At 47.7% G+C, this 12,400-nt stretch overlaps 1 protein-coding gene across 15 annotated transcripts in view; it reads right to left on the bottom strand.

Annotated features, from left to right (window-relative positions):
- Positions 1 to 12,400, bottom strand: part of Nav2 (neuron navigator 2) — a 621,718-nt gene that overhangs the window by 68,195 nt on the left and 541,123 nt on the right. For all 15 annotated transcript variants that reach the window (XR_005974653.1, XM_041656370.1, XM_041656355.1 and 12 more), the window contains one exon: positions 2,706 to 2,844. Coding sequence is in view for 14 of the 15 variants with exons in the window: in XM_041656370.1 (XP_041512304.1) it covers positions 2,706 to 2,844 (139 nt within the window). In the remaining variant the exon portion in view is untranslated. The remainder of the gene's footprint in view (positions 1 to 2,705; positions 2,845 to 12,400) is intronic.

Here is a 12,400-nt window from a genome sequence, read left to right as displayed (position 1 = left end):
TAAATACAGAGCGCGTATCAGGAAAAAAAGAAAAAAATGATACTGATACTTAGCATCCAGCGGGGACCTAGGCTGGCTAAGTGTCACTAATCTGGGTCTGATCACCAGTTGGTGGTCATTCTCAGAGAGTACGGCTTAGTTTGTTTGTAAAATACAATTATTTATTTAGGTGTACTGCACATGGCTGGGAGTGTGTGTTTGTGTGTGTGTGTGTGTGTGTGTGTATTTTGAGACAATGTTTCATACGTCACATAGCCCAGGCTGACCCTACACTCACTACTGCACTATAGAGCCAAGGTTGATGCTGCTGATCCCGCCTCCACCTCCTAAGTGCTGAGCTTACAAACCCATGTCACTACATTCTATTTTTGTGGTGCTGGGGATCCCAGGCAGGGTTTCGTGTGGGTCAGGAAAGCAGTCCGTGTATCCTGCAATACTATTTCTTAAAGTTTTAGTGTGTGTGTGTATGTGTGTGTGTGAGCATACAAGTCCTTGTGCCTACAGAGTCTAGAAGAAGGGATGAGATCCCCTGCGGTTAGTCTTACAGGCAGTACGAGCCACCCACCATGGTGCCGGGAACTGAACTCAGGTCCTCTGCAAGAACCACACATCCTTTTAGCAACTGAGAATCTTAAGGGCACAACTTGAAAAATTCCAGAAAATCAGCAGTCACACGATGACCGCTCAGTTCAGGATACAAAGTATTTACCCCAAAATCTTAGTAGCCTTCTTGTTGTCTGGGTAACAACAACATACACACACGCGCCTACTGCAATTTCTGGCTAAAATAAGAATGATAGCGGTAATAGGTGATCCCAAAAACAATGCCTAAAATATTGCCCCACATAGTCTGCAGCTGCCTTTCATCCCCACACTGCCAATACAGCTTTTCTTTAGCCCCACCCACAAAAGAGAGACACCTTTGAAACAGAGGCTTCCAACAAGGCCCCTACCTGTACAAAGTAAGATGCAGCTGAGGAGGAAGAGGCTGTGGGAGGGTAGGAGGGGAGAGAGGGAAGGGCCATGCTGGTGGCTAGGGGGTAGAAGTCTCAGCCTTTCTCAGTAGTTCACCCAAGACATCAGCCCCCAAAGGATTAACCCACACCAGAATTGCCATAGCTGGCCTTGTGCTGGTAACAAACCATGAGGACGACACCATACTTGGCCTGCAATGAAACAGTCTTACAGAGTGAAGGCCAGCCACTAAGGAACACAGCAAGGGCCAAAATGAGTCCACAGAACTGAGCTGTGTTTGAAATGTCAAATCCTAGATTAGTGTAACTGGTGGCAGCTATTACACACTGCTCACAGGGGACCTGTGTCAAGGAGCTTGCTCCTGCAGAGAAACAGCTTCTCACCTTCAGGAGCTAGGTACATGTTTTTGGGTGCAACAGTATAATTGAAAAAAAAAAATTAAAACCAGGTATGGTGGTGCAAACATGGGATCTCAGTATTTTGAGGCAGAGGCAGAAGAGCTCTGGGCCAATCTGGATCATCTTAAAACTCTCCCAAAACAAACAAACAAAAACCCAAACAACAACAACAACAACAAAAAGAAAGCTGGGCAGTGGTGGCTCACACATTTAATTCCAGCACTCGAGAGAGGCAGAGGCAGAGTTTGAGGCCAGCCTGGATTGTTAGGCAGAGAAATCCTGTCTCAAAATTCCAAAAAGAAAAAGGAGGAGGAAGAACAAGGAAAGAAAGAAAGAAAGAAAGAAAGAAAGGAAGGAAGGAAGATTAAGGGATTTGGGTAGAATGGCCTCTAGCATTCTCACATCCCTAGGTTCAGATCCCCAGTGCTACATAAAGCAAAGTGTGGTTATTCCAGCACTAAGGATGTAAAGTAGGGATCAACAATCAGGAGAACCCGTCCCAAAACAAAAGATGGAATGTCATTTATAATAATATAATAATGATTTATAATAATATGAGTAATTAGTGTGGGCGGAGCAACAAGTAACACGCAAGCAAGGGCTGTGACCCACAGACGCCATAGATAGACAGTTCCCAGCCTCAGGCTGGGACATACTGACTTCCCAGTGTACCGTTCTTAACCTCTGTTCTACTCCCTGATCAGACCTGAGCTCACAGACAGCAACGGCTCTTGTGAGAAAGAGGAGAGACACTTTGGACTAGGATCCACACCAGGGGAACCAACAGCCCTTTGCTTATGATCTTCAATGAGGTGTGTGTATTCAAGCAAGGTGCATGGGTGTGTGTGTGTGAACACGTATGAACACACATGTGGAAACCAGAGGACACCCTTAGCGCCCACTCCTCAAGTGTTGTCTGCCATTTTTTTTTTGAGACAGGTCTCTCATAACTGGGGAGCTTGCTCTGCAGGGTTGGCTGGTCAGCGAGCCCCAGGGATCCACCTGCTTCTGTGGCACTGGGAGTTCGGATGCCCACCACCATATCCAGGTTTGTTGCTTTTTTAAATGTGGTTTCTGGGTATTGAACTCAGGTCCTCAGGCTTACGTTTTATAAACTGAGTGGTTCTCTGTTTGTTCCCTGCTTGTTTATTAGTGTGTGTGAAGCTGCTCTGCCCCTCTGTATCACCCACTACCTGGTACCCTTTTCCTACCAAGAGGACCCAGAGACCAGACATCGCGGCTGGACCTCCCCTCTCAATAGCCGGGGAATTCTGATCACCACAAGCTGGGCTAGCAGGGACACTGAAGGATGCTGGGAAGAACTGTTCTTACCTGTACATCCAGGTTTCTCCGGGAGGAGGCAGGCGTGTTGGCATAGGAGCTGATGGATGAGCTGGTATTGATGTCATCCGTGCTGAGATTGTCTATGGTGTCACTGATGCCGCTGCTGACGGAGCTGCTGTCATCCCAGCTGGCAAGACAAAAATATCCTCAGCCACCTTCTAGAGAAGCTTGGTCTAGAAAAGGCCCAGCCTGTGACCTAGTGTCTCCCAGGGGGCTCCTGCTCAGATGAGACTCGGTTACAAGGAAACCTGAGCGAACGGTCTGGTCCCACTTTACCAGAGTGGGTGGATTCGTGAGCAGAAGCTACAGACCTTGGTGATGCCCCTTCACTCTGGGAAGCCTGCTGAACCTCCTCCCCAGGGCAGGGTGGGGAGAGCGGGCAGGGCAAGATTGACAGGGGAGGAAGAGAGGGAGCAGGGCGGGAGAGCTGCTGTATGGTCCCCCCCCCCCCCCCCCGACACCTCACCTCTCCAGAACAAATGCCTGAGGATGGGGAGTGCAAAGTATCCCCAGAGACCAGCCCATCCTATTAGTAGCTCTGTCTTCATAATATCCCAGGTACATACAGAGAGAGCACGACTCTACCCTTTCCAAGCTTCTAAGAGGGAGAGGCCAACCCCTTCCTGGCAATGATCCTCCATGCTTGGTTCCCCATCACTGCCTCTCACCTCCCAACACCATCACACTTAACCAAGCACCAGACCTTACCACTGCCCTTTTCAAAACACATCCATCCACGGGCAGCTCTGTCCAGCATGTCACCCCACAACCTGTGGTGTCCTAGGTGTCTCCTTTCCTTAAGGTCTCTAGCTGCCACTCCTCCCTGCGTCCCCCACCCTGAGGTGCACCTGGTGTCCCTCTCCAATCCTAGCTTACAGCCTTATGCACATGGACTTCTGTCATTTCTAAGCCAGGACTGTTTTCCTTCACAAGGCTTTCGTTGGCTGTCCCTGCCTCCTCATCTTTTAGGTCTCGGTGGACGTGTCATGACTTCAGAAAGGCCATCCCATTCTATTAACCCCAATATGATATATTTTTCTTCTTTGTTTGTGGGATGATGGGCACATAGCCAGTGTTCAATAAGTACTTGCTGAACTGAAACCATGTGTGGGTTCCATCAAGTAAACTGCCGATGTCAGCGTGGCACCGTTCTAGCTGAGCTGGTGACAGCGGAATTACTTCTCCTCTCTTGCACAGCTAGAGAAACTGAGGCTTGGACAGGTGGGGTGCCATGCGCATGGTCAGCTAGAGAGACAAGAACGGGTCAGGATCCAGTCATTGTGGATCTCCAGTGTCACTCTCTACTGTGACAACAGCCTCCCAAGACATCCTTGGTGCACACCACACAGGACATGGTCCATTTTCCCAGGAGGTCACAAACTCAAGGTCACACAAGGCAGGGAGGACAGGACTGATACCCAGGCAGTGACTTAATCAGATTACTGCCCGTGTGGCCTATAAGGATTGCTAAAAATCCTTGAAGAAGGTTGTCAGGAAGCCTTCCAAGTATGGGGAGCTGAAAATTTAAAAAGCCAAGAGAGCCTTTCACACACACACACACACACACACACCTCAAAAGAAGCTGCAGTTCAGCTGGGCGGTGGTGGCGCACGTCTTTAATCCCAGCACTCAGGAGGCAGAGGCAGGCGGATTTCCTTGAGTTCGAAGCCAGCCTGGTCTACAAGAGCTAGTTCCAAGACAGGCACCAAAAGCTCCAGAGAAACCCTGTCTCTAAAATAAATAAATAAGCTGTAGTTCACTCCACTCGCCTAGCTTGGAAGGCATCTGCCTCTAAATGCCGAGCTCTGCTGACCAGGGGCTGCAGGGGCTGGGGAAAGCCTGCTTTCGGTCCAGCCACTCAGCTCGCCCATGTGGCTTTCAAAAGTCACCCTGGAAGGCTGCAAAGAATGCAGGAGAACCACAAAGCTGTTGTGCAAAGTAGATGGGATACAGCAGTAGTAGAGCAGGGGCCCCATGGGCGCTGTGGGTGGGGGGTGGATGATTCTTCGGTGTGGCTGGTGCACCAGTCAGATCTGAAGTCAGAAACACAGGGACAGGGGGGGGGATGTGCGGACCAAGTGATCTGCTCCTGTGCAGTGCCAGTTAGCTTAGGCTTGTTATTTGGTGAACTTGCGCGCTAACCAGCTATCAGGGAACTGTAATTTGTGAGTGGCTCCAGACGCGTAGCTGAGAGTCAGACGTGAGGAATGTGGGAAGCGAGATGTCAACGGAGCAGGACGGAAGTCAGTGGAAGCAGTCAAGCGGTTAGGAAATCAGGACATTGGAACCTGGACTGGGAGGCGGAGGCGATGAACTCGAATCAGGCAACCAATACGGAAACAAGTTATGAGAAGGGATTAAGGTTAGGACTTGAAAGAAATCCAGAAGTTGCAGCTGGGTGGTGGAGGAGCATGCCTTTAATCCAGAGACAGGTAGGTGGATCTCTGGAGTGTGAGGCCAGCCTGTTCTACACACTGAGTTCCAGAATAGCCAGGGTTACACAGAAATCCTGTCTTGAAAAACAAAACGAAACAAAAAATAAAAGGTTGTGTATTTACCGCAAAATGGGGAGATGGGATTTGAGCGAGCAACCCTGGGGGCCAAAGACACAGAGGGATCCACTTGGGAACAGAAGTGGGATTTAACCACACCTGGGTTCTAGCTTCAAATCGAACAAAGGAAAAACCATCCAATAAGAGCCCATTGGAGATGACAGGAGTTGGGAGGATGTGATTTTTAAAGCTTAAAAAAACCAGTAAGCCGGGGCTGGAGAGATGGCTCAGAGGTTAAGAGCACTGGCTGCTCTTCCAGAGGTCCTGAGTTCAATTCCCAGCAACTACATGGTGGCTCACAACCATCTGTACTGAGATCTGGCGCCCTCCTCTGGCGTGTGGGCATACATCGAGGCAGAATGTTGTATACATAATAAATAAATAAATCAAAAAAAAAAAAAAAACCAGTAAGCCACCACGTCACTACATGAAGCTTAGAAAGGCCAGTGAGCACTGGTCTAGCCTCTACTCATGGATGCCCGTGAGTGCATTCCAAAACAGCCTTGTGATTCACAGCTTTAAGAAATGATTAATATGGGGGTTGGAGCGAGGGCTCAGGTTAAGAGCACTGGCTGCTCTTCCAAATGTCTTGAGTTCAATTCCCAGCAATCACATGGTGGCTCACAACCATCTATAATAAGATCTGGTGTCCTCTTTTGTCTGCAGGGATACATTCAGGCAGAACACTGTATACATATAAATAAATAAATCTTTTAAAAATATTATTTATAGCCAGGTATTGGTGGCGCACACCTTCAATCCCAGCATTCAGGAGGCAGAGATAGGTGAGTCTCTGTGAGTTCGAGGTCAGCCTAGTCTACAAAGTGAGTTCCAGGACAGCCAGAGATACACAGAAAAATCCTTTCTTGAAAAAGCTATATATATATCTTATTTATCTGATGTGTATCAGTGTTTTGCCTGTATGTCTGTTCACCTTTGGTGTGCACAAAGGGCAGAAGAGAGGGTTGGACCCTCTTGGAACTGTGGTTACAGACAGTTGTGAGCCACCATGTGGGCACTGAAAATCAAACCCAAGATTCTCTGGAAAAATTTCTTCAGCCCCATCTTCATAGGTTGAAAGGATGTGAGATTAAATGAAAGATTTAAAAACTAGAATAAGGTTACAAAAAAAAATTGAGGGGCTGGAGAGATGGCTCAACAGTTAAGAACACTGGCTGCTCTTGCAGAGAATCAGGATTCAGCTCCCAGCACAAATATGGTAGCTCACAACTGTCTGTAAGGACAGATCTGGGGCAACTGGCCTCCCTGGGCACTGAACACACATGGTGTACTTACATACACTCAGGCAATATACCCATACACATAAAGTAAACATAAGAAAAGAATCAAAATGTTGACAATAATATCTTACTTTACATAATCTATTTGCTACCAAGAGTTAAAAGCTTAGAGAGACTTAGCTTTATTCCGGTGTCAACTGCCTTGCTAGAAATTTGAAGTGCTTATGGGAGCCAGGTGGATTCAAACCATAAACATATTTTAAAATGTCCAAGGAGATTTAATAATTCAAGTTTGCAAACAGAATTGTGTAAGTTTGAATAGCTAAGTCTAAATTAACAAGGTACCAATCGGCAAGTAGATATTATATTTTTGTAAAAAGGTTTTTTAAATTTGCTTTTATTTTATGTGCATGAGTCTTTAGCCTGCATGCATACACACACACACACACACACACACACACACACACACGCACGCACGTACACACGCGCGCGTGCACACCATCTGTGCGCTTGGTACCCAGAGAGGCCAGAAGAGGGTGCCAAACCCTTTGGAACTGGAGTTACAGGGTAACTGTGAGCCACTATGCCAGTGCTGAGACCACAAACCCAGACCACCTGCAACAGCAGCCATGCTCTGACCCTGAAATACTGTGAATTTACACAGAAATATTTGACTTCGGTACGTCTTGTTAAGAAATCCAGGTTTAAACATCGAAACTTCAGTTTATTGAGTATTACACTACATTCGCCCTAGACGGCTGTTTGTTGCACACAGATGCTCTTCTGAGGCTAACATGTTTCTATCAAGGTAGATTTGGAGGCCACAGAGGCCACACAGTTGGCTGAGTGCTTGCACAAAGCCCTGCTTTGATCCCTAGTGTTGTTTAAACAGGACCTGGTGGCACAAACCTATAATCCTAGCACTCAGGAGATGGAGGTAGGAGGAGTTCAAGGCTTGGTCTACAAAGTGAGTTCTGGGACAGCCAGAGACATCACACCGGGAAACCCTACCCCCAAAAACGAGCAAACAAAAAAAAGAAGTTCAAGACTACTCCAGAGGGCTGGAGAAATGGCTCAGTGGTTAAGAGCACTGTCTGCTGATGAAGGAAGGTCATTGGTTAAATAAAAAGAAACTGCTTGGCCCTCATTGGTTAGAAGATAGGTGGGAGGAGTAAACAGAACAGAATGCTGGGAGGAAGAGGAAGTGAGATCAGACTCCACAGCTCTCCTCTCGGGAGCAGATGCCTCAGAGGGACGCAATGCTCCCAGCTCCCAGGCAGACGCACGCGATGAAGCTCTGACCCAGGATGGACATAGGCTAGAATCTTCCCAGTAAGCGCACCTAGGGGCGCTACACAGATGATTAGAAATGGGCTAAATTAATATGTGAGAAATAGCCTAGAAGAGGCTAGATAGAAATGGGCAAAGCAGTGATTAAATGAATACAGTTTGTGTGTTGTTATTTCGGGCATAAGCTAGCCAGGCAGCCGGGGTGCTGGGGACGCAGCCCCACCGCCCTTATTACTACAGTCTGCTCTTCCAGAGGTCCTGAGTTCAATTCCCAGCAACCACATGGTGGCTCACAACCATCTATAATGAGATCTGGTGCCCTCCTCTGGCGTGTTGGCATACATGGAGGCAGAATGTTGTATACATAATAAATAAATAAATCTTAAAAAAAGACTACCCCAGACAAACTAAACTCAAGGCAATCCTTGAATATGTGAGACCCTGTAAGTTTTGTTGTTGTCGCTGGGGCTTTTTGTTTGCTTGTTTAAGAAAGTTTTGTTTCCCAAATGAACAATCTTTTTTTTTTTACACAAATTGTTATTTATGTAAACAAGAGCTTCCCCTGGCTCCTTAGAGGCTTCTGTGGTCCTTTGCTCTGCATTTTAAGGCTTTCAAAGACAGATTCTCAACTGCCTCGTGGAGGTGGGATTTCCCTGTCTTTCCTCCCTTCCTCTTGCCTTCTCTGGTCCCCTGGACTTGGTGGTACGTGCATTTGTGAGTTGTCAGACAAGGAAACTCAACCACTCAGGTCCTCTGTAAGGGCAGCAAGTGCTTTTAAGCACTAAGCCATCTCTCTAGCTCCTCCCTTTGATTTTTAAAAATTACACTCATTATTATTATTTTACACTCTGTGTGTGTGTGGGTGCCGTGGTGCGCACGTGGAGGTCAGAGGAGTCAGTTCTCTTGTTCTACCATTGGGTCCTGAGAAGTGAATTTAGGTGGCAGGCTTGGCAGCATTACCACCTGCTGAGCCATCTGGGTAGCCCTGTCTCTTTTATATTTTAGTACAGATCCTAGATAACCAGTTCTTTGGCTTAAGAATGATGAGGATGCTTCCATAGAAATACAGGGTACAGGGAAATAGATACAATGTTTTGCATGTATGCCATTGTCAGGAAGCCCTAAGTGGTATCTTTTGTAAATTTAAAAAAAAAAAATCTGTGCATTTATGGGTGTTTTGTCTGTGAGTATGTCTGTGCACCACTTGTGAGCCTCTGTGTTAGGGTGGGCATAGAACTCAGGTCATCTGGAAGAGCACATGCTCTCTCATCCAACACCCCCTAGGAAGCCTCAGGCCCACTGCCCCATATGGTCAGGCACTCAGGGGCTGCAAACCCACTATATAATCTTCACAGTCACTTCCCCGCGTTAGCATCTACGTCAGACCACACTCTCTCCTCACAGACACAGGACAGGCTCCAGCCTGGTGTTCATGTTCACCAAGACAATGTCTGTCGGACCCACCAGACTTGGGCCAATGATATTTTTGTCACTTTCCGTTTCTGCAAATGTTTAGGACCTAGAACCTCCTCAGAAGATGGGATTGAAACTCCATTCCCCCAGCTCACCAGGAAGAAAGTCGGCAAACAGACCTTCAAATCCTTCACTTGCTAAGCTGCATCCTTAGCACCAAACCTCTCCCTGGCAATCAGGGACATGGGGAGGAGACAGGGGCAGCCAGCACCCAGCAATTTCCTTAGAACCAAGATTCTTACAGTGCCTACGTTGGCTTCTGCCACCCCTGGAGAAAATTCATGTGTGAAAGAAGGGTCCCCAAACTTTAGTAGATATATCCATGAACCCAGATTCAGTTTCAGCAGCTGAGGCCATCCCGGAGTCGGGAATTCAGGTGCCACTCAGATGCTGGTAGCACGCCTTCAGCAGCACAAAAGCAGACTGTCTGCATGAAAGTTGCAGGTAACAGGGTCGTAAATTATTTCATCTCTGCACACTTCCAGCTTTGCCCCAGAGTGGTGGGGGAATGATCACCCCAAGGGCAGGAGAAGGCAAGTTTGAGCTAGGAGTTGGTTGTTGGGGCAATTTAAAAGCAACAGAACCAGCCATGATCTTGAATCAATGTGGTAACATAGTTACAACTTTGCCTCTCACTCAAAACAGACTGGCAAGGTAAGAGGGACCAGCGGTCAGATCTTCCCACCCAGATTTACACGCCCTGACTCTGGAATTATTGAAGGAGGGAGAGAGGGAGGGCTCATTTAAGATTTTCAAATAGGATCCTTGAGAGATAATGCACTGTGTTCAAGGAAAAGATGTGCTAAATGACACTGTAAAAATTAATTGCACAGCACAGCCCATAAGAGGCGGGATCCTCCCTAGACTTCAGTGTCCTCAGAACCACCCTGGGCCTCTCTGCACTTAACTAAACTCCACGTGTTCCAGCCCTTACCTGCTAGCCCTCCGAGCAGCTCAGCTGAGGAGTCCCAGTGGAGCCCACTCTGCCACCCCGCCCCCACCCCCTGCCTCAGCCAGACAGCTGCATTCAGTTGCAAAAAGCCCAGACTGGTGGAACTTGTTTTCTGGCTATTGTTCAAGGCAATTGTTCCCTGAAACCCCCGGGCCTGATTGGAATGAGGTCCTTCTGCAGGGATGAGTGAGCAAGGGCAGCTCTAAGCTTACCAGAAAACCCCAGGAAAAGAAAGGGAAAGGTTGCCTTCCTGCATTTCCGACCAAACAGGTATGTTAACTATTTCCCCACCATAGGGCTGACTCAGAGCATCACTAACCCCTAGATGCTCCAGGGTTCCATTAGGGAAGCCTTCAAAAGCCTTTCATAAAGGACCCAAGTGATGTTGATGGTTTCCTCTCGTTCTCAGTTCTCATAGTTCTCAAATCAAGACACGAGGCAGCACTCACAGCCTCTTAGGTATTGTGCTATTATTAAACATGTTTTATCCCAGTGTCCCTGCGATGAGGAAACAGACTTGGAGAAAACAGGCCAAAGGTCAGAGCAGTGGGAACCTATGAAGTGGATTAGTGAGTGTCCTATACAGGTGTTTTGACTGTGATGTGCACACCACATGTGTTTGTGTATGTTTGTGTACGCGTGCACGTGTTCTTGCCTGAGGGCTGCATGCAGACCACAGAGTCAATGGAGATCAAAGGACACACTCAACATGGTGTTCACCTTGTTTGGGCCTCGGTGCCAGCGTCTACACCAGGCTAGCCCATACACCAGTCTAGCCCACAGTCCTAGGAGCCATAAGATTCCAGACTTAAATCCTCAGTGTGTCCAGTTTGATATGGGTCTGGGAATTCAAACACAAGTCTCCCCCCTCAGCTATTGCCCCAGCCCTCGCTTCACAGACTGTAAGACACATCCAGTATATAGTAGAAGGTCTTAGAAGCCCACAGCTCAGAAGACACAGCTACTTTTATTTAAAAAGTTAAGTGGGGTGTGGATGTAGCTCAGAAACAGCATGAGGACTTGGGACTCCTAGCACTGGGAGAAAAAAAAAATTACCAAAGAAACAAAATAAACAAACAAAAAATCCCAGCACCACCACTAACAACAACAACAACAAAAAAAAACAAAAAACAAAAAACAAAAACACAAGCAAGCCGCCTCTCTCTGGAGCTAACATATGCTGTTTGCAGTTGTAGTACAAAAAAAAAAAAAAAAAGAAGAAGAAGAATAAGAAGAAAAAAAGACCCACAAGTTTAATTTGAAATTTGTAGGGGCAGAGTTTAAATCCCGAAGTCAACAAGTTTCGCCTGACCTAGAAGGGGGCAAGGGTGCCACTAAACTCACGAGGCAGGAAGCTGAGCCAGCTCTGCAGAGAAACAACCAACTAGGTCTCTCTGCTGGAATCCAGTTGGCAATTACCTTGTTAGAACACCCTCATTGCTGGGAGACTTGGGTCTCCCAAGTGGTATTGTGCTAATGACACCGGGTCCTGTTCTTTGGGGGGACGCAGAGGGTTTGATAGGTGTGCAGAGCTCTCCAGGCAAATCAGAGAGCACCAGCACAGGGCAGCTGAGGCCCAGGTTGTGGGGAACCTGCAAGGTATGGGAGGGAGGTACCACTGACATTGTGAAACAGGCAGTAAAGTGTGTGCGTGCGTGTGTGTGTGTGTGCACGCGCGTGTGTATGGGGAGAGGCATATGGTTTTTGTTACGATTAGTGGACAAGGTCCCAGGGGAAAAGCGCGTCTATGGATGGTGCCAGGTGCAAGCCCAATCACTTGGGAGAGAGGGAAACAGAAACCCCACCAAGAAGGCTTAGAGGGGATTTAGCAGTGATGAGAAGGCTCCAGGCTTAGGTTTCATCCCACAGCACCTTTGTCCCATTTTGCTAACCCATTCCTGGACAAGTAGGTGGTCCCTGGGAGGAAGCGTGAAATTCTCCCTCTGCTTTCAGGGGCTCGGCATGGTTGAACACCCCAGGCTTTGGTCTGGATGCCTCAGACTCTCATTGTTGTAACAGGCACCAGAGTGTCTGCTGACCTCAGCCACACAAAGCCTTCTCTCCTCGCAGGCTCCACCATGCTCAGCTTGAGCCACTGCCAGTCCCTAGTCATCTTGGGCCAAGGTTCTCAACAGACTCATCCTCATTTTCAGCTTCCCAGAAGGTACGTTTCTC

This window comes from Microtus oregoni, unplaced genomic scaffold, assembly GCF_018167655.1.
Source record: "Microtus oregoni isolate MIOR12 unplaced genomic scaffold, Mior012 000000F_ref0000247, whole genome shotgun sequence".
NCBI classification, from domain to species: domain Eukaryota; kingdom Metazoa; phylum Chordata; class Mammalia; order Rodentia; family Cricetidae; genus Microtus; species Microtus oregoni.
This window is presented reverse-complemented; position numbering and strand designations above follow the sequence as displayed.